This window comes from Elephas maximus, chromosome 20 (genome assembly GCF_024166365.1).
Source record: "Elephas maximus indicus isolate mEleMax1 chromosome 20, mEleMax1 primary haplotype, whole genome shotgun sequence".
Classification (NCBI taxonomy): domain Eukaryota; kingdom Metazoa; phylum Chordata; class Mammalia; order Proboscidea; family Elephantidae; genus Elephas; species Elephas maximus.
Window position 1 is genome coordinate 54,295,193 of NC_064838.1, and position 27,963 is coordinate 54,323,155.

At 57.1% G+C, this 27,963-nt stretch overlaps 2 protein-coding genes across 8 annotated transcripts; both read right to left on the minus strand.

Annotated features, from left to right (window-relative positions):
- Positions 1 to 1,536: 1,536 nt before the first annotated feature.
- On the minus strand, positions 1,537 to 7,322 carry LOC126063634 (uncharacterized). The gene is made up of 3 exons (XM_049862071.1): positions 7,260 to 7,322; positions 5,804 to 6,001; positions 1,537 to 5,094 (listed from the first exon to the last, which is right to left on the minus strand). Exons 1-3 carry the CDS (start codon positions 7,320 to 7,322, stop codon positions 1,537 to 1,539), a joined length of 3,819 nt encoding a protein of 1,272 aa, XP_049718028.1.
- Positions 7,323 to 13,824: 6,502 nt separating this feature from the next.
- On the minus strand, positions 13,825 to 27,218 carry MST1R (macrophage stimulating 1 receptor). Of its 7 annotated transcripts, none has more exons than XM_049862920.1 (20): positions 27,177 to 27,218; positions 25,698 to 26,915; positions 22,524 to 22,712; positions 22,309 to 22,437; positions 21,966 to 22,136; positions 21,499 to 21,659; positions 20,990 to 21,155; positions 20,744 to 20,880; positions 20,145 to 20,306; positions 19,958 to 20,051; positions 19,611 to 19,823; positions 19,360 to 19,506; positions 19,110 to 19,275; positions 18,556 to 18,939; positions 18,119 to 18,199; positions 17,763 to 17,944; positions 17,560 to 17,669; positions 17,126 to 17,291; positions 16,547 to 16,683; positions 13,825 to 14,602 (listed from the first exon to the last, which is right to left on the minus strand). In XM_049862920.1, the coding sequence occupies exons 1-20, from the start codon at positions 27,195 to 27,197 to the stop codon at positions 14,347 to 14,349; spliced, it is 4,290 nt and encodes a 1,429-aa protein (XP_049718877.1). In that variant the 5' UTR covers positions 27,198 to 27,218; the 3' UTR covers positions 13,825 to 14,346. The 7 variants fall into 7 exon arrangements, with proteins under 7 accessions (XP_049718877.1, XP_049718880.1, XP_049718879.1 ...); XM_049862923.1 differs by lacking the exon at positions 27,177 to 27,218 and having other exon boundaries at positions 18,556 to 18,762; positions 18,838 to 18,939; positions 19,611 to 19,820; positions 25,698 to 26,987; XM_049862922.1 differs by lacking the exon at positions 27,177 to 27,218 and having other exon boundaries at positions 18,556 to 18,762; positions 18,838 to 18,939; positions 25,698 to 26,987.
- Between the last annotated feature and the right edge of the window lie 745 nt (positions 27,219 to 27,963).

Sequence of the window (27,963 nt, forward strand, 5' to 3'; positions counted from 1 at the left end):
TGGCACGTGTATGCGGATGCTGTAGCTGGCCCTGGAGCCACTGGTCCTCCCTGCCTCCCTTCCTGACAGGATTCTGGAGGCTGAATCTGGGGGAGGACCATTAGGGTGGGACAGCAGGGCATGGAAGAGGCTGGACCATGCCCAGAGGCAGCCAGGGGCTGTGATGACCCTACATGGTTGGCTGCTCCCAGTACCCCCACCCAGAGCAGCCCCTCACAAGTATGTAGACGAGAACCTAGGGTTGTGGCTAGGGCATGGCTTGTCCCATCAGCCTCCAGGCAGGGAGGCACATGAAGGGAAGGGCCAACTCCAGTGTTTTGGCTGCAACCTCTAGCTGCCCTCCTGGTAGGGCGAAGGGGTAGCAGCAACAGCTGAACACTATTCTCTAAGCTCTTCCAGGCAATGGACCGGGCTGATGCAGAGCTTCATTCCTACCCACATTCAGAGCCAGATGGAGCCAGGAGCCATTGCTTCTAGCCACCCTACTGGCCAGAGGGGTGGTAGGAGTCCCCGCAGCCCCAGGCAGAATTTGGGACAAGAGCAGGGCAGTTAGCATTGGCATTTCCCAGTAGCCTCTATGAGGACCCTCTTGAGGAGGCCTCTGCCTGACACCCTGCAAACAGAGGCTGCCTTGGTTAGGGGACTGAGGAGAAAAAGGGGGCCCAATGTTTACAAGTCTGGCTTGTGACCAGAGAGAGACAGTCAGGGTGCCAGGACAGGGTATGAGCCTCCATATCCACTCTGGGCAGAGCAGAGCCTCATCCTTCAGCTCAGGTTGTACCTCCCACCCATGATCCAGAACTTATCTGCTCCCCTCCTGCCCTGGGACACCAAAGGCTGGCACTCCCATACCCTCACGCTCTGGCTGGCCAGCAGGAGCCCCTGCAAACCCAAAATGGAACTCCAACCAAGACCCAGATAGCACCTGCATCACCAGGCCAGCTCCCCAAGAAGCCCAGACTCTGACATGGACTTTTCCTGGGGCAACAAACACTCCAGGTCCCCAGTTTTCTTTGGAACTGCTTGGTGGTTGTTCATGTCACTGGCCTCCACCCCCAGGAGAGGGCCCAAGAAGTGGGGTAGCAAGCATCTTTCCTCTAGAGCTTGGGGAGTGGGCTCCCCCACCTTCATCCTTCTCCCCCCACCCCATCCCCATTGTGACTCACTTTAGGCTGTGTGGGTTATTACATTATGTTTGAAATTGCCATGGCAACCAACTGGCAATCAAGAGTAATTGCACTTGTCACCAGGGCAACAGGGCAAAACCCACACCAGCCACTCTCTGTGGTTGCCCTTGGGGTGCAGTAAAGGTCAGGCTAGACCAGAGCCAATGTCAACCAAGGGGCTTGGAGGCTTCCTGAAAAGGGTGGGATTGCCAGGGCCCATGGAGTTTGTGTGCAGAGGCAGGATACGCCTTGGAAGTGCCAGGGTCTCTACCTCCAACCCCACGCCCAAACCCCTATTCTTCCCTTCACCACCCTGTGCCCAAAACATGCTACAGTGTTCAAAGTAAGCAGAACCATAACTTTTATGCGCTCACAGATGGTACTTATAGATGGCCCACGGGCCCTCCTCCTCGTACTCACGACGGCTGAGCCACAGGCTCTGGAAGGAGTCCCGGGATGCCATGATAGAGCCCCCAAGCCAGGCAGCGACAGCACGGTGGGGAGACCCTAGTACGGTGGCACGGGGGCCCAGCTCCTGTCTCAGGCGCTCAGGAAAACCTTTCAACAGGGTGCTGCCACCATCCAGCACCACATTGGCCAGCAGCTGCTCTTGTTGCTTGGCTTCCAGTTGGCTGATGCTTAGGAGGGCCAGCTGTGGGAGGCCCGGCTGGTTGAGGCCTAGCAGGTTGGGCTGGAAAAGGGCCTCAGGGCAGCGAAAGCGCTCAGAGCCCAGTGTGATGACCTGCTTGTCTGGGAGAACAAAGTCCACACAAGCCTGGGCCTGGATGCTGGCCATCTCTGCTGCCATATCCATAGCCACATAGCAGCTGGCCTCCTTAATCTGGTTGACCAGCCCTGCCTTGGGCAGTGAGTGGCCACCTGCCAGCAGCAGCTGAGCCAAGTATTCAGTGAGGTCATAACCAGCAACGTCCAGCTGGTAGGTGTCAATTGGGGCCAGGTCCCCAGTGAGGATGGGTGCCACATAGGAAGTGCCATGGCCACTGCCGAGCACTAGCCCAGTGGTGCGCCCATAAGCATAGAGCGCCAGCAGGGCCTGATGTACTGTCTGCATAGCAGGCACATGGAAACGCTCAAAGAGTATCTCAGCTACCTTTTCTCGGTTGGTGCGCGGTGAGATAGGTGAGTCCGCCACAAGCACAGCCAGCTCCTCAGGCTGCACGCCCAGCCTGCAGTAGAACAGGTGTTGCCACAACACTTCCAGTGCATCCCAGTCAGAGATCACACCTCGGTTCAGCACTGGGTAGGAGCCCTCTTGGTTCTCAGGCACCACATACTGGGGCTGGCCCTGGGCTGAGTGCCGCAGCAGCTGGACACGTGAAGGCACCACACTGAGGACATGGTCCTCCCCAGCCAGCCCACATTTGGTGAAGCCTGTGCCTGTGTCTATCACTATGGCTGCCATGTCCTGGTAGGGGCCCAGGGAGTGGCGGCAGATTGCTGGGGACTGCACTGGCAGAGCACCCATGGTGGACACCAGCTCATTGCAGGTCCCACGGAGCAGGCCGAGGTGCGTGACTACTGATGAGTGTGTGATGTCCTCAGCTGTCATCTTGAGCCGAGGACCTTGGGGCTCAGTGCCCACCATGGCCATGGGCAAGACCTTGCCAGTGCTAGGCGTAGTGAATGTGATCAGGGAAAGCTGTTCCTCCCGGGCCCTGGGGGAGCTATCAGAATGCCATCCGAGCCGATGCATACTGGAACTTTGAGTAGCCCCAATGCTGACCTTCTCTCTGCTCACATAGATACAGGTCTCCTCAGGGGCCAGGGGCACCCGAAGTACCCCCACATGAGTGGGCAGGCCCAAGGACTCACCTTCCTGGCACAGGATGGAGGTCTGTCCAGGCTCCCTGATGATAGGGGACCCTTTTGAGGGAGAGGGGTCTTTGGTGGAGAGGGATTCTCTGGAAAAAGGGGGCTGCCCAGTGAGAGTTACCTGCCTAGTGAGAAGAAGCTGCCCAGTAAGGGGGAGTTGACCAGGAAGGGGAGGCTGCTTGGTGGAGGGGGGCTGTGTCTGCCCGGTGTGGAGGGCCTGACCAGTGATAGAGGCCTGCTCAGTGTAGGGGGGCTGGTCAGCTGGAAGAGGCTGGCCAGCAGGGGGGATCTTCTTGGCAAGGGGGTGCTGCTCAGCTAGTGGGGGCTGATCAGTGAGGGGGACCTTCCCAGCACCTTCGGCTAGAGAATTGTCAAGGTGCACAGTAGTGTCCTCTTTCTTGTTGTGACTGCTTATGTCCTCCTGGAGCTGGGTTCTGGGCACTGCCTGTGCACTGGCTGGTGGAGCAGGCTCTGGAATCTGCTCTGAGCTTATCCACCGCAGTTTCTTGGTCTGGACCATGTTGGCATCTGGCAACCTGGAGGTGTCCAGCATCCAGATGGTATGACTGGGTTCATTTTTTTCTGCATCGGGTTTGGACCAGCCAGGATTGGGGACATGGGTCAGTATCCTCTCACCAAACTGGAGTGGTATTGCCAGTGGGACGGGCCCAGTGAGCATTCCGACCCTGATGGGAGTCTCAGTACCAGGAGAGTTCTGTGACTCCAGGTGGATCCTGGCCTCCTTGGGAAGTAGGGCTACCTCTCGGTAGCTGCCAGAGGAGAGGCTTGAAGGCACGGGGCTGGACAGCATGGGTGTGGTGGACCAGAAGCTGGAGTGATTGTTATCAGGGGAGTGGATGGGCATGGCCAATGACCGCATATTCTCAGGGACATAGATGGATGAGTGGTTGGGCATGACGCCCACCAGCACTGCCCGTGAGCCCGCGGGGTCATGGCACAGCAGCCCCATCCTGGTGTTGCCCGTGGCCATATCAAACACCAGCACACGGTCTTCCATGGCTTCCCGGAGCTGGCAGGTGGGAGCACTGGAAGGGCGGATCGGCATGGCTTCCCTGGGAGACTGGAATGGGGGCTGCCTGTGGCAGGTTGTTTGGTAGGCAGGCAGTGGCACATTGGCGCAGGTATTGTTGCAGATGTTTAGGAGCTGCTGGTCTGGTTGAGAGTTGCAACCTTCTTGGCCAATTCTCTGGGGCTTGGGGGTGCCTGGGGGCTCTGGGCCTGGTGTTGGGTTGCATGGTCCAACCAGGGGCTTCTCCACCAGGTTCTCAGGTTGCTCAGGTAGCACTTGTCTTCTAGTAACCGTGTGTTCCTGGACACGGTCTGGGGCCTCCAATCGAGTGGGTAGTGGGGTTAAAGACTCCTCCTGAGGCTGGAAACTCACTTCGTCCTGGCAGGATGTGCCCATTTTGGAAGACTCCAAGGGGACTGACCATTGGTTGCCACACTTCCTGAGCAGGAGATCTTGGGACAGATTCTTGGTGATGGCGATGGTGTTAGTCAGGTTGTTAAGGGTGCAGATATAAGGTTCAATCACAGTGGGCACTGCAGCCACATCCAGACCTGGAGTAGTAGCCCGAGCTGGAGTTGAAGGAGGCAGCGATGTAGAAGAAGCTGTAGCTTGAGCTGGGCATGGGCACTTGCCTTGGCCCTGACCTTGTGCTGGAACCTTGGCAGGAACCTGAGCTGAATCTGGAAGAAGACCCTGGGCTATGGCTGCCCCATCCTCCCCCGAGGGGAAGTACGGTAGCCACCGGCTCTTTCTAGTGCCCAAGGGGGCCATCTGTTCAGCGATGCTGGGGCCTTTGCCCCAGCCCACGAGGACTTTGGATGGGGTCTTGCCCTCCCCCCTAACCTGCACCTTAAGCCGGGGGTGGCAGCATCCATGCTGGGTCACGTCACTGATGGTGCTGTTGTCACTGCACGTGCGCACAGGTAGAGCCAGGGTCCCATCCTCCATGATGAGATGTGGCTGGTCTCCCGCGATGGGGCTCTGGAGCAGGTCATTTGGGGAGAGACTTGGGGCATTCTGGGAGGCCTGCACGCAGCCCCATTGGGAGCTAGCCCCGGAAGGGTCCTGGGGTAACTGGTGAATGGGCTCAGGGGTTTGAGCCTGGGAGGCTGGGCCACAGGCCCCTTTGATAATGGGCTCAGTGGACAATGACAACCCCTGCCTAAAGTATAGGGATCCTGAGCTTATCCATGGCCCCTGAGATCCTCCGAAGTCACCCCCCAGCTGCTGGTTTCCAGCTGAGGGGTGGCCTTGGGGGCCTGATGGATCAGGGCCCCCCACCTTCTTGGTGGCTTCCATAGTCCTGCTCCATGCCCTAGGTGCCCTGCCCCCATTCATTGCCATGGCAACCCCACACATCACAGCCCCCAGTGACCTGGGGGACAACAGAGTGTGGGAAGCCAAGGGGCCCCACCCCCTGAGGAATGGGGGCCTACCCAGTAAGCCTTGGGAGGCACAAAGACCCAGGGACCCTAGTGAGGTCTGCCAGCTCCAGGTCAAGCTCTTCTTCCCTTACTAGCCAGGAGACCACTCTGCCCAGGCCAATCCCAGAGGGAGGACAGTGCCCCCAGGGGGAGGGGTGATCCAGTATAAGGCTAGAGGAGAAAGACAGGGGAGACTGAGGAAGCCCCTGGGCTCCCAGCCCATACGAGATGCCAGGACTTACTCTTTCTTCTCATTTCCCATGTAGCAACCTGAGACCCAAGCCTTGACGCAGGAATGCAGTTCTATACATGTGGACAAGAGGCCTTCTAGGAGGCCAAAGCCCCTTTACCACTTCTTCCTGGGAGGCAGAAGGCGGTGAGGGGCCCAGGCTCAGGCCCAAGTTCCCCTCCCCCGCATTCCCCAGCTTCCGCTCCAGGGACAAGCAGCTCTTTGGCAGTCTCTGCTGCTCCAGATGGTTCTGTTCTGCCTGTGCCTCATACAGCCCCCTCCCCAGAGCCGTAAGTCCCTGAAGTCCAGGACCAGTATCCTGCAGGGGTGGAGACAGGGGTGGCAAGGGCATGGGTGGGGCCACAGCTCAGAATCCTCAAATAAGAATGTTCTAGCTCTTGTCACATTGTGTCAGCTTTTCCTTGGTCAGACGGGGGGCAGAACAAGGGCACTGGGCATAGGGCTAGGCTACAGTGGCCACAGAGCCAGGTAAGTGGTGATTACAGGATGAGGCACACAGTAGAGACACAGTGAGCACAGGGCTGGCCACACAGTGGGGATGTGGCTGGGACAAACCTGAGCAAATGGTAAGGATGTTGTGGGTACAGGGCTGTCCATGCAGGGGAGACATGTTGGGCACAGGACAGGGTACATAGTGGGGATATGGCAAGCACAGGGCTGGGCACAGGGCTGGCTAAACAGTAGGGATATGGTGGGGACACAGTGGTGATGTGGCAGGTACAAGATTGGCTACACAGTGGACACAGAGCTGGCCACATAATGAGGACACGGTGGGCCCAGGATGGGTCAAACAGTTTGGATATGGAAGGCACAGGGCTCAGCATACAATGGGGACGTGGTAGGCTCAGGACTGGCCACACAGTGACCAAGTGGCTGTTCACATAGTGGCAACATGGCAGGGCACAGGAGTAGGAGCACAGTAGCCACAGAGCTGTGTATACAGTGAGGACAAGTTCAACACAGGATTGGACACAAAGCATGCATGTAAGAAATATAAGGTAGCAGACTAGGTGGCCAGTTCTATTCTCCATTTCTTAGATAGGGAAACAGGGGTAAGGGGGCAGAGCCTGCCTAAGCCACCAGCCCAGGTCCAGAGGTACCCTGTAGCCACAGAGAACAGGCCTAGACAGCAGTTTGGGGAACCTCCCGTTGCCATAGACCAGCATCTAGAGGTTCTGACCTGGGGTGGGATCAGGCCATCCTCCTTCCCCCCAGCTTTGATCTCTGGTCCACCTTCCTCTGTGCACCAAGTCTGTGTCCTTTCAGGCCTCAGTCTTTCCACCTAGGAAATAGGTTGGTGAAGAGTGCTGCTGCAGGGTTGTTCTCCAAAGCAGTCTGCTTTCACAGAGGCTGAAAATAGTCCTTCCATTTGGCCGTGGGGTGCAAGGCTATATGACCAGTGGCCAAGGCTAGCATTGCATTACATCTGTACCTTCCTGACTCGGCACTGGGCAAAGCCTGGCTCAGCCATGTCTCAGCCCCCCTGGGTCCCTTCCCCCTTCTCTGGATGCTGCCTTTGGTTAAGAATGGGGACAGATGGAGGAGGAACTGCTCACCCTCATGACGTGGCCCAGGAAGGTGACAGAGCACAAGGGTTTGTGGCCTGCATGCATGCACATGTACGCAAACACTCACTCTTCCTCTAGTCCGTTGCCATACTGAACACTATGCACTTCATCGATCCCTGGCCCTAGGCAAGTTGTTTTTTTCCACGACAGAGACGCCAGTAGCAGCCCCTGGTGCCTGTGCAACATTTGAGCTAGGCTGTGCCTGGGAGGGCTGGGGAGGTATGGAAGGAGGCCCTGAGAGACCCTGGCCTGTTTAACCACTGAACCATCCCTCATTGACTACAGAAGTGAGGTATAACACTTCTTTCCAGGTGCTAAGGAGCCTTTGTGAACAACTGGCCTGATGGCTCCCAAGTGAAGGGAGTAGAGGGGCTGAAGGGTCTGGCCCATGAAAGAAGGCCCAAAGGAGGCAGCCAGGAGAGAGGAGATGGCCCTTCCCACCAGGGAGGCATGTGTAGGCTTTGGTCCTGCCAGAGGGGAGTCAGCATGCCTCCCTGCCAGTACTGCAGCTCCAAGTCCCACACCCAAGCTTGTATTCTGCAGAGACCTGTTTCTCCTCCCAATAGCTTAGCAGGTGCTCAGGCCCAGGAGGAGGCATTTTCGCTGATAGCATCCCTAAGCCAGTGCCCCCTTAGGAACCTGGTGGGGTTGAGTATAGGTCAGCTATACACCCTATGGGCCTAGGTTGAGTCTCTTTTACTCAAAATCCTCAGCTGGCCAAGAGCCCATTCTCACTGTTGGTGGGAGGGGCAGCAGAGTAGGTAGAAGGACTCCCAAGCCGGGCCCCTTCTCTCAGCTCCTAGAGATTGTGCATGGATGACATCTCTGTGCCTCCCTACCCCCACATATTTTTAAATAGTCTCTCACCAAGAAGAAGGGCATCCAATTCTATTTCCAATTCTGGGAAGTGAGGAGGGCCAGTATGTTTCCATGGCAACCTGGAGAGCCCCTCCCCCAGGCTGAGCCCATTCCCCAGTCTGAGTGCTGTCAGTGGTGGAGGGAACAAGGAGGAACTAAGAAGAGCTCAGTCTGAGGAGGAGGCCCGGTTTCTCTGAGAGGACAAGTCCTAGCATTGCCTTCCCTCTTGCCCCTCCAGGTAGGCTTGGGGAAAAAGCCAGGACAACCCCCTTGTGGAGAGGGTGGGACTTTAGGAGGTGAGAAGAGTCAGGTTGTCCTGAAAAGCCCTTTTCCCCCATGGATCAGGCTGGAAACTTCTCACCCAGGCAGCCTTGAGGATAGGGGGGAGTGGCAGGAAGGGCATGGATGGGAGAACACAGAAGTCTTTGCTCTACCAGGAGCTCGTGGCCAGCCAAGTCCCCCAGGTCTGCTTCTCTAACACAGAGATATTTTCAACTCCACTGCATTCTCAGGAGGCAGCTCTATCAAGTTCCTGGCCTTACACCTTTCCAGTCCACCTGCCCTCCCCTCCCTGTGCCCTGGGAAGGTGCTGGACATCTCCAAAAAACTAGGATCAGAAAGAGCTTTAAAGGGCACCCAGTACCGCCATTCACTTGATAATGGAGCAAAAAGGGAAGTCTGTCCCCCCAGAGAGGCATCTCTGCCCTGCTACTGTCCAGGGGCTCATATTCCAGCCCTGCTGCCCCAGAGGCTACAGATGGGGAGCATTTAGATATGTGAAGAGAGGGCATTCCAGGTAGGAGCAAGCCCAGGCAAAGGCAGGCTTCTGAAAAGGATCTTGTGATCCAACCCTCTCTCAGTGCTAATGGGATAACTGAGGCCCCCGAGTAGGAAGGCATGCATTCTCAGTCTCCTAGCTCCATGGCCAGTGCTCTGTCCTGTCATCCTCTCCAGCCCTTCTTCCTGGAGCTATCCAAGCAACCTGTGAACCCTAGCCCTCCTGCTTCCCTGAAGCCTCTCCTGACCAGGATGCTCCCGTTCCACAGAGGCAGCACCATGCTCTAAAAGAGTTGGCACCTCCAGGTCTCTGGCCCTCCGACTTGACCCCAGAGGAAGACAGTCAGGGCGTGGTGAACCCCAGCCCTAGGGGGACCTGTAGAGGAAGTGGGGGGCAATAACCTCCTAATCTGGGATGGGAAAGGCAGAACCCAACCATGCCAGGAGGATGTGGTTTCCAATCTCTAAGGCACAGGGAAATTTAAATAACAGATGTTTAAACAACCTTCCCTGCAAGCCGGCAGTGCAGTGACCCCTCTGCTGTGATGTGTTACAGCTTAAAAATAGCCCACAATGAACCGCTCTGAGCCCCAATTGACTCAAGCTTACGTAACCCTGCGTGAAAGATGGCCAGCCATACCAGAATGGAGGGAGGGCAGCAGCACAGCTCCGCAGCTGGCTTAGGGGCTCCACAACTGGCTTAGGGGCTGAGCAAGCTACTCACCCTCCCTGGGAGCAGTGCCTCCAGGAGCCAGCATCCGTGGGGGCAAAGGAAGTGCTGCCGGAAGCACACATGACTCCTGACTGCCAAGCAGAGACCTCCAACCATGCCTGCAGAGGGGATGTGCAGAGGGCTGCCCTCCCTCAGGGTCCCTGCAGGATCCAGGCCCAGTTGGTGGGGGGCTGACGTAAGCCCATGTGGGCAGGGTGACTGGAGCTACCCAAAGGACTCCTTTCCCCCTTTGAAGGGGGGGACTCCTCACAAGTCAGCAGAACTGATACCTTGCTAAAGCTGTCACTGCCATGGGGCTCAGGTGTGGAGCTGGCTCCTTTGGGGCCTCCGGGTCACCACAGTTCAGGTCACAACAACCCAGGAAGGGCTTGCGGCATGCGGGAGGAATATTGGCTAAGAAGCTGAGCCCTGTGATCTTGGCCAGCAGCTGCTTTGATCCCCTGCCTTCCCTGATACATCCCCCAGATCCCAAGCACCCAGTCTAAGAGGCCACAAGTGTGCAGGTAGCTGTACCAACCTGACAGAGGAGATAAGAACGCCCTGGATATTGGGAGCCTCCGGTGCACACCAGCCCCTCTGCCGCTACCCATGCTGAGCCCACCAGGGGTTCAGCACTTTCCCTCAGCTTCCACAACCTGAACTCAAAATAGGAACTGCCGTGAACCTGGCCTCTGAGCTCCCATGAAGCAACAAGGGGACTGATAAGGGCCAAATACTAGGGCCCTCCTGCCACTTGCCCAGCAAATGGCAGGCCATCAGCGCCATTAGAACTTTGTTTCCCTTCCAGAGGCAGGGCTGCCAGATGGGTACAGCAGAGGTAGTAGGGGGACAGGAGATTGTGGCGGGGCAGGAATTCAGTGCTGGGGTCCTCATCCTACCAAGAGGAGAGTGAGGAGGGATGCAGCTCCCACTCTGGTGTGGTCACTCCTTGCTCTCCCTCTGCCCAAGTTTTTCTGAATGCTTTTGTTGCCTCTCTCCCCAGGGCGGCTGCACAGTCTCTGATAGGTCTGGCATGAACATCCTGGAATGGGACAGAGGATGCTGAGGGCACTGAAAGAACAGAGCAAGATGGAGAGGCCTTGGTAAGGCTCAGACCACAGTCACCCCTTCCTATAGAGAGGCTTGGAATTTGAGTTCCTGTCTGGGATGGACTAATGGGAATAGGTAGTCAGGGGAAATTGTTATTTCTGATGGCGTCCAAGGGTGGTGATATGAGGTGGCTGGAATTCAGGTGCCACACCTATAAACTGAACTGAGTCAGGCAGGCTCTGTCACCCACTGGGCACCTGCTGCCTAGATTTGGGCTAGGGACTCCCACCAGGGGAGTGGAGTACCAAGCGTGGGGGCTGGGCTCCAGATCATTAGTCAAGAAGCCAGCCCACTCAGGGGGCCACTGCAGCCAGAGGTGAATGTGGCTGCTGCCCAGGCTCTCCTGGCATCTGTGCTCATTGGGTTAAAAACCCTGACAGCTGGGAATAAACCTCAAAAGAGAGTGGGGGTTCTTTGTGGAGTCATCCCCACTCCCCCAGGCTGATAACCCACACCTCTGGGGTGGTTGGACTCCCACATGGGCAGAGCTGAGGTTCTGGGTGAGGAGATCTCTGCTCCTGAGTTCTTCTTGGAGGGGAGTTCTCCAGCCCAGTGCGGATAGTATTTTTCACGTGTTACAGACTGGCCTATGGAAGTTTACTTCTTAACTACTGACTCCTAGAGCTGCTTCTCCCCAGGTGGAGGTGGTAAGTGCAAGAGCTGTAGCCAGGCCTCTCCAAGCCTCAGCCATTTCCAGCAGCACTCTCTCCCTCCCCCTCCCAATAGGCACCGGGGGGTCCTGCTCTCTCCCTCAGGTGAAGGGAGTTAGGTGATGAAATAGGCTATGCTGAGGGAATGGCTGGTGAGGCCACTGTCCCATGAAGGAGCCAGGGTTTGGAATGGGCTATATCTGGAGTACTCAGGTGTGTCCTCCTACCCAGAAAGCCTTGAATCCCTGGGAAAATTGCCCCAAAGGCTGGGGCTGAGGTGTAAGGGGAATCTCAGGCCAGATTCATGGTCCCTCAACAAACTGAGTTAGTCTGCCCCATGCATGCCCTCCAGGTGCCAGACAACATTGACACTAATGGGCAGTCAGGAGGGTGTGAGTCACTTGGTGTCTTCTAGGCCCCAGTTCCCAGGCTGGCCTCCACCTCAGCCTTTACTGGCACCTGCTTTTCTCTGGGCTGTGACAGAGGAGATGAGGCAGAGGTGCTGGCACCTGTTCCCCACAGCTCATGGTGGGAAGGCCAGATTCCCAACTCCCTAGAAGAAAGCTCTGCTCACCCCATCCCCACCCTGATGGCAGGCCCAGGTCTACCAGGACCACCAGCAACTTTCCTCTTGCACTGGCTGCCTACCATCCCTGAGGACTACCCAGGCCTCCCTCTGGAAGGGGTGGCCCAGCCTTGACCAGTCCTGGAAGCCACCCAGGAATCTTTTGGTCCCCTCAGACACTACTCTTGGGGGCCTGAAACTACCCCTCGCTTCCTGTCCTCCCTGGAAGTCTAGTCAAGAATTTGAAACTCTGAGATAGTTCCAGCCCCTGACACTCCAGGTGGGCTTGGGACTGTCAGGAGACTCTGAGGCTACAGCTCAGGCCTTAGGGGGCCACATCAGTCAGTGGGGGGAAGGGCAGCTGTACCACGATCCAGAAGGAAGCCCAGGAGCCTGCTTAAGTGGGACCTCTCCCTGGAGAGTTCTGGCCCTGGAGGCCCTCGACCCAGAAACAGACTCGAAGTCCCACATTCTAGCTGCACAGGACAACCGACACCCTGCTGAGATCTTTCCTTCTGAGCTCTCCCATCTAAGCTCACTTCCCATCCAGAGATCCCTTCCTCTCTGGGCCCCTTTCTTGTGAACAAGTGAGCCAGTGGTCCATGAGCCACAGAGGTTTGGTGGAGAGAGCCACAGTCCAGTTTCAGAGAAACCCCTAAGAGTCCCCTCCCTCCTCTCCTCCTTTCTCCAAGGCTTGGAGCTCTGGGTGACCCTTAGATCCCTAGGATGGTGCTAGGGGATGTGAACAGCAAGTTGGAGGTGGATACAATCATTTTCAACTGGTTTGGGGGTCACAGTTGGTGGGGGACGGTTGTCCGAGGACATTCCACTCATCTCTCTCCCAGCCTCAATCAGGGATGACACAACTGTTCCTCCCCACCCTACACAGGGACAAGGGGACAATGGCCGAGCCTACAGTGGGCATCAGGGATACAGTGGTGACCAGGTGGACAGACTGTCTCTGCCCCCTCCAGCACATAGGTTCCTGATCATTGCACCCCTGCCCCAGGCAGAAAAGTCCTCTTTTAAGCCTCACCCACCAGTCCTCAGGGTCCTTAAGGGGCCTCTCTCCAGCCTGACGTGACAAAGTAGGCAGCCAGTATGGATGGAGAACAGCTGGGCAGCTCTGGTCCCAAGGAGACCCCTACTCAGGTCACCAGTGAACTCTTGCCCCAACCCCACTGGACCATGTGTAACAGCGGCACAGAACTGGGAGAAAGAGCCTTCCCTCTTAGGTGAGCTGGGTCTCCCAGCTGGTAGGATGGGGGCCAAATGGCTCCTGAGCAAGGGAGAGGAACCATCATGATCCACAGCCTGGGCCCAGGCACCCTAGGTATCTCTGCACCAGGAGAGCTCAGCTGTCCCCCTCCCAGCAGTGAAGTGGTGGCGGGGGCAGTGGGAAGGGGAGCTGCTCTCCTCCTCCAGTAGAGCCTGCCCCCTCCCCCCAAGCAGCTATTGTGCAGTGGCCTTGGTGAGTATAAATAGCCTAGGCAGTCGGCACCTTGCAGTTGGCGCCTTGAAAGTGTGGAGCTGAGGCCTTACTGTTGGCTTGTCTCTCTCAAGGCTGCTGGGGCAATGCTGGCAGAGTTGGCAGGGGGAGGTGTGGGAGGGGTAGGTCTCCATGCCCTGACAGTCTGTGTGTGTGTGTGTACGAGGGGTGCAGCAGGTGGAGCAGGGAGTCCTGCAGAGGGATCAGGACCTGGGGAAGGGGAACAGGAGGGCTAGGCTGCAGCATGCCATGGTACTCAACCCACCTCTTCTTTGGTCCCATTCGACAGCCCCTGGGGCTCTGTATCCTGGATTCTGGGCCTTGCCCGGTTCCTGCTTTCCGGAGCCTTCTTGCTCTCCCAACCTGTTTTCAGCTTCCGGGTTTTACATGTGCTGCTCACTCTGCCCCAAAACTTTCCTCCCCCAACACTGCCCTGGTTCTTTCCCACCATTCAGGCCTTAGCACAAATGTCACCCCCTGGGGAGGCCTCTCTCAACTTGCTATCTAAGGCAGTCTTCCACTCCCTCAAAGCAGCTGCCTGTCTTTTTCTTTCATAGCATTTACCACAATTTGTACTTGAATATTCATTAGTTCATTTACTGGTTCAAAAGCCAGTGTCTGTGTGGTCACTGCTGAGTCAGTTGAGTTCCCTTCGGCCAGAGGGCCAGGTACACAGCAGGCACTTCATAAATATTCATTGTATGAAGGATCCGCCTCACTTGCTTCCTCTGTGGAGTGAGGGGCCAAATGTGCCCTGCTCAGGCCCCACTGCCACTGGAGGTTAGGGGGTAGGGACAGGGTGAGGCCAGCTGGGGCCTCCCTCCAGCCTGACATGTCCCAGGGGCAGCTTGGGGTTTGGTGGAAGCCACTAGACAGGTCTGTCCCCCAGGGGCCTGGAGCTGTGGTCATGTGGGTCACAGTGGCTCTGAGAGGGGCCGGGGACGACCCATACTCCTACGCACTGGAGGCACTGGAGGGGACGGTAGCTGTTCCACGGGTGCGTTTGCCCAGTCCGTGGCACCAGGGCCCAGGTTCACATAGGCTGCAGGCAACTGCACGTAGTGGTTCCCATCCAGCATGGCCGCCACACATTCTACTTCCTGCACCAGCTCCCCAAAGGTAGGTCGGGCCCCTGGCTCTGTGGCCCAGCAGCGCTGCATCACTGCATACCTGCAAGGGGACAGGGAGCATCAGGGACAGGGGAATTCCTTACCTAAGGCTTCCTCCTAGCTGTCCACCTACCGTTAAACCTCTGGCTCAAAAAATGGCATCGAGAATAGGTGACAGGGCCTGGTGTTCAGCATTACCCCGTCAGGGACAGCTCTGTTCATCACTGTGATTGCTGTTCTAGTCCTGCCTTTCAACCCTGGTGGAGGTTGAATTGCCTGGGGCAGGGCTGTTTAGGGGGTTAAGAACTTGGGCCTCTGAGCCCTGTGGCCTAGGCTGTGTGATCCTGAGCAGGTTCCTTAACCTCTCTGTTCCTCCAGGTTTTCCTCTGATCACAGGGCTATTGGGGCATAAGGTGAGAGCATGACTGTGAAATGCTTAGCACAGGGTTCAGCTCATGAGCTATCACGGTTATCATTACACACCTTCCACCAAAGAAGCCTGGATCTGGTGAAATGGGGATTAAAAGTCCTGGGATGGGCCTGTGGGGCAGTACCAGTGGTACCATGGTTCTCAAGCAGAGGTTCGCTGGGTTTGTCCAGTGGGTCCTAATGCATACCCCATTACCTGCCTTAAATGACATTCTAGGTGCCCTACACATATTGTCTCATGTAATTCTCAGACTTTCCAAGGGTGGTACTGTTACTGTACTCACTTTGCAGATGAGGAAACAGATTCAGGGAGGGGATGGGACTTGCCCTGGCAAAACAGATGCTGCGCTATGCCACCCAGATTTCCCTCTCCCTTCTCCTAGTGCCTGGGAGTGTCACCTTCTGACAGCTCTTGGCTGGGGCCCTCTCTGGGAACTGCCTCCCAAAGCTCACACCCTCCTCCCTGGGGGCAGCCATGGTCAGTGGTTGATGCTTGATATAAAGACCTGCCCTTTGGTCTCAATTTTATAACACTCTAAAGGACCATTCCAGCTTAAGAAATCCCAGTGGGATGGGTTGCAGCTTCTGTTGCATCTGCGTGGCATCCCAACTTCTCCCTCTGCTCAGTCCTGCTTCCTTGCCCCTGTTGTTAGCTGCCATTGAGTTGGCCCTGGCTCATGGCGACCCCATGTGTTACAGAATAGAACTTCCCCATAGGGTTTTCTTGGCTGTAATCTTTATGGAAGCAGATTGCCAGGCCTTTTCTTCTACGGAGCTGCTGAGTGGATTCAAACCACCAACCTTTCAGTTAGCAACCGATCACAAACTACTTGCACTACCCATAACCTCCCAATAAACTCCCTGTACACAAATCTCTGTCTCAGAGTCTGTTTCAGGGAGCCCGAGCTGAACACATGTACACAGTGAAATTAATGTCTCTTACTTCAAACCAGATGCATTAATGAAGTGAATAACAGAGATCAAACCCAAGGCAGCCAGGGCTGTGAGGAAGGGGTACTCACCCTTCCAGGAGCCCCGCCCAAGACAGGAGTCATCAACTACTTTTATCTGTGACCTGGTTCTCCCTGTTCTAACAGCGCAGACCTGGGCACGGCTGAGGCTGGCGTGCTGCTTATGAAGCTGAACCTCAGCATCAAACCCACTCCTCAGGAACCAATAACAACATAGCAGTGGCCATCCCTCCATGAATGGGGAATCTGAAACTATATCCAATGAAAAACACTTGATCTGGAGACAATGAAGGGGCTGGTGTGGGAGCTGATGGAAGCTTTCCGTGAAGCCGGGTGGAAAAGATAGGAAACAGCCCTCCTTAGCGGGGGTGAGGATAGAGGAAATCAAATCACTGGCCTCAACCCAGACTCTTAGTTGGGAATGCCGTTACCATGGCAACCATGATAGCCTCCCAGCACCCTGCCTTGCATGGGGATGGGAACCAACAGTCTGCAGATGAGGAACCTGAGGCCCAGAGAGTGTCCCTGCTTGGGTCAAAGAGAGAGTTGGACAAAGGGCCTGACCAGGAGCTCTGTCTGCTGCCCAACTACTCCCTCATACTCACAGGGAATCAGGGCAATACTCAGGCTGGGGAAGGCGCCGCCCCTGGGCCAGGAAGTCAGTAAGGTCAAAGGGGTTGATATTAGGGTATGGTGGGGCACCCCGTGTCAGCAACTCCCAGAGCAGCACACCAAATGACCACTGTAGAGAAAGGGAAGACAAGGGACTCAAATCCTACCCCAAATTTTGGGGCAGGTGGCTCCTTATGTCCTCTACCTCCCAGAGGTAGGTATGGGGGACCTCATCCCACATTTAGAACCCATCCCTCAATACTTTCCAATGTCTTCCCTCTGTCCCCTCCCACCACCTCAGCCTTGGATTATTTTTCAGAGGAAACAATTGAGTTGTGATTGGGCAGGGGCTAGATTGTCCATGAGAAGCCAGTGAGTTCACAGCCTCCTCTTGCCCTGGCGGAAGTCAGGTTCCTTTTTATGCCTGCCCAAGAAGTAGGTGAATGGGCTATGGGGGTCGCCCAGCCTATGGATTTCCTGGGCTCAGATCATCATTGGGAGCTGAATGGGCAAGGCGAGTGGTCTTCCAAAGCACTGAGGCCATGCAAACTCTGGGGCAGGAGGGGCCTCACCACGTCCGACTTGGTGGTGAACCTGTAGGTCTGCAGGCTCTCCAGTGCCATCCATTTGACAGGTAGGCGAGCGTGGCTGTACAGTCTAACACTGTAGTACTCCTTGTCCAGGATGCCACGGGTCAGACCGAAGTCAGCCACCTTGACTGTGAATGACTCATCCAGCCTGGAAGGGGGGATCACACTCAAGACTGGCCCACATCAGGCCCTGAACCCACCCGTTCCAGGATCATACAGGTTTCAGGGCCAGAGTGCCCAATCCAAGACTGCACTGGGCAGACAGGAAAACTCAGGCCCAGAAATGGAGGGAGAGGGCATGCCCAGGGCTGCATAGCAAGGGCTGGAGTTTGGGCTCTTCCCTAAGACACCCTTGGGCAGCTGCATAACCTGGTGCCCTGCCCCCTTGCTTCACCCTAGGTGCTCCAGCCCCTCACATGCAATTCCGAGCAGCCAGGTCCCTGTGCACAAATTTCTGCTCTGCCAGGTACTCCATGCCGCGGGCTACCTGCAGGCCGAAGTTGATGAGGTCCTTCACTGTGGGGTTCTGGGGACACAGATAGGTTGGTGGGCAAGAGCAGAGCAGCTCCATCCCCAGCTGCTGCCTGAGTCCCCCAACCCAGGCCCCCTGAGTACTGACCTGCTGGGGTGAACGAATGAACTGGCGCAGGTCTCCGTGGTGCATATAGGGCAGCAGCACTTGGGGCAGTCCCTTAGGTGGCAGCACGATACCGATGAGAGCCAGCACGTTTGGATGGTGCAGGCGGCTCATGAGCAGCCCCTCGCGCAGGAAGGCCTCTACCTCTTGCACCTCAGTGATGCCTACAGAGTGGTTTGAGTCAGGCCCAGGGCAGGGAGGCCCCTTACAAGGGTCAGATGGGGCAATGGAGAAGTCTCTTGTTCAGGGTCACGCAGCAAGGTGGTGGCACAGCAGGGATGAGGACCCTCCCAGCCTGGTGCTTCTCCCCTTGACTTCTCAGCTCCCAGCCCACTTACGACTCAGCGACTTGACGGCACAGTGGATTCGATTCTGGGCCTGGTCTGTGTATTCCCCATGGTAGACAACTCCAAAGTGGCCTGGAGAGGGGGAGGTGGTGAGAAGGCCCCCAATCCCCAGGACTTGCACCATACCCTTTTACTGGCAACCAGACCTCTGACCAATCCAACATTAAAAATAAGCAGCAGCCATCTGCTGAAAGAGCCTGCACCCCTCCAATGCCCACTTAATCCATACCAGAACCCACTAAAGACAGAAAACTTCTAATCCGTATTTCAAAGCTGAGCAAATGGAGACTCAGAGAGGTTAAGCAGTATGTGCAAGATCACACAAGTTGGTGAGAAGACCAGAGCAGAGGCCAGCCCAACTGTCCCTTGAGCCCATATCGTCTTAGGACTCCATCTCTGCCCCAGCCCAGCCCAGCCTAATCCCACACCTTTGCCAATGACTTGGTCACTGTGGGTGACCACTTGCTCATGGGGGATCAGCACATCCTTGACTTCAGCCAGGAGCTTGGGATCTAGGTCCTGGAGTTGGATGGACTCTGTCTGGAGCAGCAGGACACAGGACCCATCCATGTCATCTGAGGAGGACACTCCGTGGCCCTGGGTGGCAGGGCCCAGACCCTCAGTGGCAGGGGGTGCTGTGGGAGAGAGGGAATGAGGGGCTTGGAGGGCAGAGGGGATGGCTCCAGCTTCCAGCACCTCCACAGCCTCACCAAGGCTATTTCTGTAGTCAGAACCTGAGTGGAGGAGAGGCAGGGGGATGTCTCCAGAGGTATGGTCCAGGGATGCCAGGTTATCCAGGTTGGAAGAAAGGACTGTGGAACGATGGCCTCTGACAGTCAGCCTCTCAAAGTTTCTCGGAGCCTGCTCCCATCCATGAGGTATTGGCAAACTCCCAAGGCCCAGGCAGAATGATGGCACAGGGACTTGGAGCTGCCATTGTTTGGTGGTAGGAGCTGAGTCGGGACAGAGGTTGGAGGCTCACCTAGTTGCTTCCTCCGCCACCAGTAGCTGAAGACCAGAGTGATGACCAGTGCAGCCACAAGCAGGAGCAGGACCAGCAGGACACCAAGAAGTATGCCCTGTGGGACCCCTGTTGGGCCCAGCCGCATCACCTTGCCCAGGATGTGACACACGCTATCCACGCAAACCTGGGGGCAGGTGGCAGCTCAGGCCCAGCCTCCAGGCTCTTTATTGACCCAAGTCTCTTGTGGAAGGCCAGCTGGGCTACCTACCTGCAGCAGGGCACCACTCTTGCCAAGTTCCAGGGAGGGAGGCAGGGAGCAGATGACCACATCCCCCCGGAACTCGTGCTGACAGCTCTCACCACCCACGGTCACGTTCACACTCACGCAGTCAGCCACAGCACCCAGCCCGATATACTGCAGAGATGATCGTGAGGACTGGCCAGTGGCCCCTGCCTCCACTGGGGAGGCTTCAGCCCTAACCCTCCCAATGCCCACCCCCAACCATCTCCCACACCTACCTGGAACTTAATGGCATGTTCCTCAGGCTTCAATGGGGCCAGGTCAGTGTTGGGCAGTTGGGGTGGGGGCAGGAAGCGAAAGCCAGGCAGTGTGAAGCCAGCAGCACCATCCCCCTGGGCACTCAGGCTCCCTGTCACCCACTCCTGGGGGCCTTGGACCATGTATTCAGGCAGGCAGCACTTCTGCTGCTCCGGAAGCTGCTGTTCACACTGCTGGGGCCCAGAGGATGGTGGTTAGCCAGGTGTTCCACCTATGATTGCTCCAGTCTCCTCAGCCCAGCATGGGGTAGAGCTGGAGCTTGGGGGACTGGTCCGGCCTTCCTCCCTCCTGGCTGATGCCCGCTTACCCTGTTTTTCACTGCCCCAAGCCCATCATGGAATGATAGCACTAGGTTCCACGCTGAAGTCAGGTGCTGGCCGCGGATGGTGACATGGGAGCCACTGTTGGGGAGGGCAGGGTGATGGGCTTGGGAGCTCTCACAGGGTGGCTCCTTAACCCCTCAGAAGTCAGGTGGGCAGAGAGGTGGCACTTACGTGTAGCCACAGTTGGGGCTGATCCCCAGCACAATGGGGTCTTCCCGGTAGTCAAAGGTCCAGGGGCCAGGCACCTTAGCACCCCCCACCTGCAGGTGAAGGGGAACGCTGGCCGTGGCAGCCCCAGGGGGTGTGGCACATAGAAGCTGCCCCTCGCTGACCCTGCAGAATGGGGATTGGGCTCAGAGGCACCACTGTGTGGTGGCCAGGCCCATCTCCTACAGGGGCTTGTCCATCCTCTCAGTTCCTCTGTTGGTCATTTCCCCTACATGCCTGGAACCCATTGGTCTGTCTGAAAACAGGGTGGTCCCATTGAGAACCACAAGAGGGCCAGGAGGGAACAGGTTCCTCACAACCTTGGCTGGATCCCATGGATTCTGCAATGAGCTCTCTTGCCAACCCATGCCAGCACATGTGCTGGAAACAAGCCACCTCTGGGATGGAGGGGGCAGCAGACTCTTTTTCATGGACCTACTCCCCACATCAACAGTGTCTGAGCCCTCCTCCCTACATTTTGACAGGGATCCAGGTTCCCACTGGTGAGGGCTCCCCTGGGCAGGGTCCCATAGCCTCCCATCTCTTTGCATGCTAGTACTTACTGTTCTAGCAGGCACTCGGTCCCATTGACCAGCACAGCTCGGCTGGTACCTACACACAGACCCTGACCTTTGAGGGTGAGGAGGGTGCCCCCTGCCCGAGGGCCAAACAGGGGCTGCACGGCTGTCAGCGCTGGCTCCTAAGAAGGCATAAAGGTGACTTAGCTGGAACAGGCCCTCTCCTCTATGCCCTTTCCTGCCTGTACTGCCCAGCCAGCCAAGGGCACAGAAGGGGCAAGGTGGTCTCACCATGAAAAAGAAGCCTTGCAACACAGAGGTGCCGTCTACCCGGAAGCGCTTGCCTGCTGTCATGTTGGTCACAGTGAGGCTGATGTTGGCAGGCCCAGCTGCCTGCACACCCAAGGGCTCCAGCTCACACTCAAGCTCCTCTACAAAGTCCTTCTGGGGCACTGGTCTGAGGCATGGGGGAACCCCTGAGGTTAGCTGGGGGTCACACAGGCCTGGCTACATACTTGCCACAAGTTACAGGCCTCCTCTGAGCCCAAGAATGACATCTCCCATGCCCTCTTCTGGGGTAAGCAGGATCTAATGGGGCAGAGAACAACCTTGCCTGGTCCATGACTCAACAGAGGGGTAGGACATATGCAGGCTCAGAAAGGAACAGAGATGTTTCCCCAGACATAGTAGCCAGAGCCTGCAGCTTGCCTCATACCCCAGGAAAGCACAGGACAGAGTTTCACAGGGAAGGAGCTGCTCGGTGCCCTGGCAAGGGTAGAAGCACAGGGACCAGGCTGTACCTGAGGTTTGAGGTGTCCTTGGGCAGCAGCCGGCAGGGACTTTGGCCCACAGTGACCTGATGGTTGCCCTTAGGCACCAGGCCAGCAGGGTGCAGGTAGAAATTGGAGCCACACAGTGTCAGCCTCGTGCTGCCCCTTAGGGGCCCACTGTGGGGATGGAACTGAGGGGAAGGACAGATAGCCTGAGTCTCTGTGTGGGCCTGGGTTCTCTCAGCCCTGCCAGTGTCCCCCAAAGTCTCCTGCCAAACCCCTCGCCCATCCCACACTCCAGCCACTCTGGGTGACGTATTAGTCCTCAAACACTCAAGCACTTTCCCACCTCTTTGCATGTGCCATCCCCTCTGCCAAGAATGCCCTCCTTATAGATACTGAAGACACCCCAGGCCTGAGGAAGATCGTGGTCAAGACCTGCTAACCCACCCTAGGCCCAGCTTGTTCCATCCTTACCTGTGCCAGGGAAGCCATACCTCAGTGAGCTCAGGTGGGCAGTGATCCTGCTGCCAGGACCTGGGACACTCTTTCTGCTGGCCACACATGTTCCCACACCAGCCACAGCCCATGAAGCGCTTAGCCCGTAGGCAACGCCAACAGGTGAGGAAGTGATGGCAGCCAGGGCCCCGGATGGGTACCTGGAAGACCTTGGGTGGTAGACGGGTGGCTCAGAAGTGGGGGGCCTTGACCTCATAGACTCCCCAGTCCTATTCTAAGTCAGGGTGGTAGAACCTGAGTTTGTCAGTGCTTACCTGGTTTGGATGGGGAGGCTGTATTCCCACAGCCCTGACCTCATCCCTTGAGCCTGGTTCACTTTACCTGGTCTCCAGAGGCAAAGAGCAGCTGATCCCCGAGGCGACTGACATCCCGCTGCACGGGCTGCCCATTGCTGCCCAGCGAGAAGTTGGACACATATAACAAGTAGTTGAGTGATCTGGCCAACTCCACCTGAGACAGTTCAGCTGTGAGCAAAATGGGAACGGGTATAGGGATGGGGACCTGGACCCAGGTACCTGTGGGGATGAGAAGCTCACCTGCAGGATGCGTCCATCAGCCGTGCCCATGTGCGCCACCGTGACATTCTCTATGCGTGTCACATGTAGTGCAGTGATTTGCATCATTCCCAGCAGCCCGTTGAATAGGTCCACACGGGAGAAGCTGCTGCTGACCAGCAGAGGGAAATGATGGCAGCTGATGTTGGGGTTGGGGGCCGCCAGGCCAGGCTGGGGAGGTTCAGGAAGGGGGTCAAGGCTCAGCCCCACACACTGACCCCTTGGGGCCTCTGTCAGCGACCATAGCAGCTCAAGAATGTCACCCCTCACTCAGTCTGACTAGAGAGGGCCCAAAGCCTGCCAGCCACCTCGCCATACTCATGGCTCTCAGAGGTAGCAGGGGTAGGAAGGGAGGTCTGGGCTGGAAAGCCGGCTTCCCCTACTCCCTAACCTGTCCTGCTGTGTTCAATCTGATAATGTTACTGAGTCTTATAGACCAACCCCATTCTGTCCTCACAACCACCCTGTAGAGTGAGTACTCTCACCACTCCCATTTTATAGATCAGGGAACAGGCTCAGAGAAGTCTGGTCATTTGTTAAGGCCTCAGAGCCCTTCAGGAGAGGAGCCAGGTTTGAAGTTTAAGCTCTTAACCAGAGGCCTCTCATGCTGTCTGCTGGCTCTGCCCTGCCTCTCCATGTGCACTTCAGCAAACCTGTCCCTATGTTGGGCCTTGATTTCCCCACCTGCACAAGGGGCTGTACTCTGGGCTAGTTGGCCAGCACCAGTTAACAGTGTCCCTCTCCCCAAGACTTCAAGGTCATCCTGACCTCTTTCTTCAGGGTACAAAAGAGATAAACAGAGGCCCAAAGGCCTGGGTACCAGGAGATGCTAACCCCTTCCCCGATCTTAGCAGGGGGGTAGTTGAAGGCTGCACCCAGTGCCCTAGGGCAGGACTGTGGAAGCTTCTGGGAAACTAGGAAGTCAGGTTGTGAGTGCCAGGTATTGGAGCTGGATAGAGATACAATCAGTCCTTGGGTGGCACAAATGTTTAAGCATGCTAGCTGAAAGGTTGATGGCTGGAACCTACCTGGAGGTGCCTCGGAAGAGAGGTCTGGTGATCTGTTTCTGAAAGGTCACAGCCTTGAAAACCCTATGGAGCAGTTCTACTCTGCACACATGGGGTTGCCTTGAGTCAGAATTGACTCAACAGCAACTAACAACAACAAAGAAGTACGGTCCGGGCTCAGCAGCCTCAGGCGCTTAGACTCTCCCTCACCAGCCTCAAGGACACTCTTCAAAGCTGGAGCCTCTGAAGCCCCTGTAAGACCAAGTAGGTTTAACCCAATCCTGAGCCCTCAGTGCAGATCACAGACTCTGGGTGCAAGGGCAGGTACAGAGCTAGGCCCAGACACTCCACACACACACTGGGCCTGTCACCTGGGTGAGTGGGTTTAGACTAGGATCCTGTCCTTGCTTGAGGTAGGTGAGAGGCCTGGCCCTAGCCGGAAACCAGCTAGGTGTTTTCAGCATGACTCAGGGACAGATGGGGCAGAAAAGAGGCCACATCCTTGTCTGCTTGCCCCTGGGCCCCGGGTTCCCAGGCTTGTCTGGGGGCCCCTAGTTCCTGCTGTCCTGGTGGCTTCATGCCCAAAGTCACTGGACAAAGACTGTACAGGGTTGATTCACACACCTCTCAGGGGGCTGGCCAGACTATTGGGCAGGCCCTGAGATTAGTCCTCGTGGAGCCTGGCACTAACCTGTTGTGCGAGTATCTACTGACCCACTGACAACTAGCCAAGTCAGGGAAAGGTTCTGACTTCCTGGCGGGAAAAAATAGAGGGCAGGCAGGAGGCCCAGACAAGGGTCCCCACCACCAGGATCTCCTCAACCCAGATGGACTCAGTTGTGGGAGGGTGGCTGAAGGACCCCTCACCCCCACCCTGATGTAAGTTCTCTGTCCACCTCTGGAGCATCAGTAGGAACTGGAAAGGAGTCAGCTAAGAATGTCACAGCACGGCCAAAACCACAGGACAGCCAAAAACCCTGAGAGCTGTGGCTGTGGTTCAGCTCACTGAAAAGCTACTTGTCCAACACTCCATTCACCCCATTTCCTTGGTTTAATCTCTTATGATCTTGGGTGGAACTGATCCAACGGTTTCAAGGGATTGGTTTGGCTTTGCCCTCAGGGTAGTATTTTAAGTTTGTTTCTGTTCCAACTACCTGACACCATAGCTAGAGAAAAACTGGGCACGGTCTGCTGGAAGGAGCTGAAAACTAAGGCCTCTCCAACTTGGAGCCTCCTGCCTGTGACAGGGCCCCAATTACTGTAGAACATCTAGGGACTCCTGCCTGGTGGACCAATTCTAATCAACCCCTGTCTACCTTTGCTCATCCCCTGCACAGGCCTGGAGTGAGCCTTCTGGAAACTTCTAAAGCCAAATTGCATTCTGGTAACCAGGCCTTCTCCCAATCACCCCAAGGATGACAAGCAGGGGTGGGTGGTTCTGTGAAGCTCAGGTCATATGGGCTCCACAACAAGCCCCCAGTCTTCTAAGGCCCAAGAGACTTCCTGGAACCCAGCGGGTGGGGGGCCGTGAGAGGGGTGCATTCTCTGACAACTCTTGCCCTACTCCCTTTGGAAAGTGGAGCAAAAGGGGTGCTGTCACAGGGAAAGCAAAACTTCCAGCAGCTGCGCGAGTGTGTGTGCAGTTTTCCAGCATCTGCCTATGTATTATTTGTGTGCATGTAGGGAGCTGTTTTCCTGTGGGTATGTGTGTCCCTGATGGTGTGTGTAGTGTGTAAGGGGCTGCTTTTCTGGGTGTGTATGTCCCTAAAGGTGTGTGTGATAAGCAGGCGGGCAGGGGAGTAGGTGGAGATGTCCACCATTCTACTCAGTTTTCAATCTGTGTCTAGCAGAAAGACAGTTATGATGCAATCCAAACCTCACATAACAAGGGAAACCAGGGTGGGAAGGTAGAAGAGCAAGATGGGGCAGAGAGAGAGGCCAGTCTGGCCAGATCAGGAGGCTGGGCTTGCCTTTGTTTGATCCCGTGCACTACCCCCAGCACTGAGGAATTGAATGGAAGAGATGGCTTCTCCATGCCTGCTCTTCCCCTCCCCCTCCCAGACTCTCTCAGTGGTGGAAGGAGAAGCAGCCTGGGTTCAGCCATGTACACACTGCTCAAGGAGAGGATCCCATCGTTCTTTCTGCTCACCGGATTGGGGCACAAGCTGGGTAGCTGGAAGAAGTCAAGACCTCTCCGGAGGCCCGGGGGGACCGGGGGCTGGCAGCAGCGCTCCACACCCTGCTCGATGAGGGTATCCATCAGGTCGATGGGGAAGGCACAGACGACAGAGTTGGGGCCTTCGCTGGGACCACGGTCCCTACTCCCTGTGAAGACTCCGAATAGCACGACCTGGCCCTCGGTGATGCTCAGCTCCATGGCCAGTTGGGCGCCCACAGGAGCAGCATGGGCTGCACGCAGCACCGGGTAAGGTTGTCTGCCCTCGGGGACCCCGCGGCGCCTGCGTTTAGGCTCAAAACGGCAGTCGAGGACCAGCTCGCGGTAGTCACCCAGCTCTACCTCAGTGGCGCTAAGCCGAGCAAGGCGCGTGTGCAGGGCGCCCGGCGCAGCCTCCACACTGGCCGGCTGCACAGTCAGAAAATAAACGAATGCTCCTGAGCGAAAGCTGTGCACATATTCTATACCGTAGGAGGCGAGGTGCGCTGGTAGCACAGACAGCGCCTCAAAGCCGGGGTCGAATCCCGAAGCGTCTGCCTTGAGGCGCCGGATGGACACTGAGCGCGGGCTGAAGCTGGCGGCCACCGCTGCGTTCAGAGACGACGCCACGTACAAGTAGGAAGCCTGGCCCTGCTCGACCACGGTCACGCGGGTGCCCAGCGGGCTGGCCACACAATCAGGGCAGTTCTCGGGCAGGTTGTGGCGGGCTGAGAAGAGGCAGGCTGGCGGCGCCAGGCGTACGGTCTTCTCTATGAGCTCCACCTCATGCAGGAAGCAGCGGCCTTGTAGGCTCGAACCGCAGCTGATCAGCGCGGGCAGCCCCGGCTCCAGCACCAGCACCTGCGTGTCTGTGTCGCCTGGCGGGCCATGGGGACCCGGGCCACAGGCTGAGCACGTCTGGCAGCCAGGATCTCCGACGGGGCCGGTCGCCAGGCTCTGGACCGGCTGCAGGCCCGGCCCCAGCACATGCAGGCGGTTGCGCGTGGCCACGAAAACGGCCCTCTCGTCCCCGTCCTCGTAGGTCGCCACGGCCTGTACTCGGCCACCGGCAGAAAAGCTGGGCACAGAGTACTCCACGTCGAAGTCGCGGGAGGCAGAGTAGGAGATTCGCGAGCATTGCTGGTTGCTCTGGCACCGGTCCGCCGCGGGTATCGTCGTCGTCGGCAGCAGCATCAACAGCAACAGGGAGAGCTGTGGCGACGGCGGAAGGAGGAGCGCCATTGAGCCTGGCCTGGGGCCCTGCAAGGATCCTTGTAGGCGCGGGCCGGGCTGGGAGCCGACTCGAGACTTGGGCTGCGGCCAGGGTCCAGCCTCCAGCGCCTATCCTTAGAGCCCCGGGGCAGACGCCCGCGCCCGGGGCTCCTATGAAGCCCAACCCCCGGTCCTCTCCCGGGTCTGAGCACTTTGGGCGAGCCGGCGGACAGAAAGAAAGGAATGGAGAAGCCGCCTCACCTGCCGGTCCAGTTGCTGCATCCAGCGGGCGTTCAGAGCAAAGTCTACTAGAGGGCGTGGGCTGGGCAGCCCGGACCAGAGAGAGGGGCGGGGCTGGGGACGGGCGGTGTCGAAGGTCTGGCCTAGCCAAGCTCCTCCGCCCACCCGACTCTCCCGGTCCTCGGAGGCCTGGGTCTTGTGCCTTCTCTTGGGCACCTTTTTATCAGCGGCTTATGGGTGTGTGTGCATGGGGTGGCCTGTAGAGAGATGAGCAGGCCTGAGCTGTACCATACCTCGCCCCACGACCAACTAGGCTGAGGTGGGGAGGGGGTGGTCTGGCTGGCCCCAGCACCAGTAAGGGGTGAGGGACAACCTGGCTCTTTTCTTTCGCTGGACCCAGTTTACAGCAACACTCCCAACTTCACACAGACGCTGGTGACAGCACAGGGGGCCGGAGAAGCCCACCCACGTGGGAAGCAGAGATCAGCCATATGTGTAGGATGCGAGGTGAGACGTGGGAAAACGCGATGGGTGTTGGGCCTGCCATGGGCTGTGGGTATCAGGTTGGTGTCAGAGGGTGATGCGTTGCTCCCCACCCACCCTGAGCAGTAGGGGGGTATAGAATGGGGCACAGACTGCTGGCTGGATATTGGAGTTGGGGGAAAGGCAGCCTATCTGGAGGCCCATCACTGGCTCTGGTTCCTGGGCTACTGCCTCAGTGTGTGGAAGCTGCAGGACAGGCGATAACAAAATTCATAATGCTAGTTTTCAAGATGGCCCCTCTGCTTTCCACCCCTGCTCCAGTGCC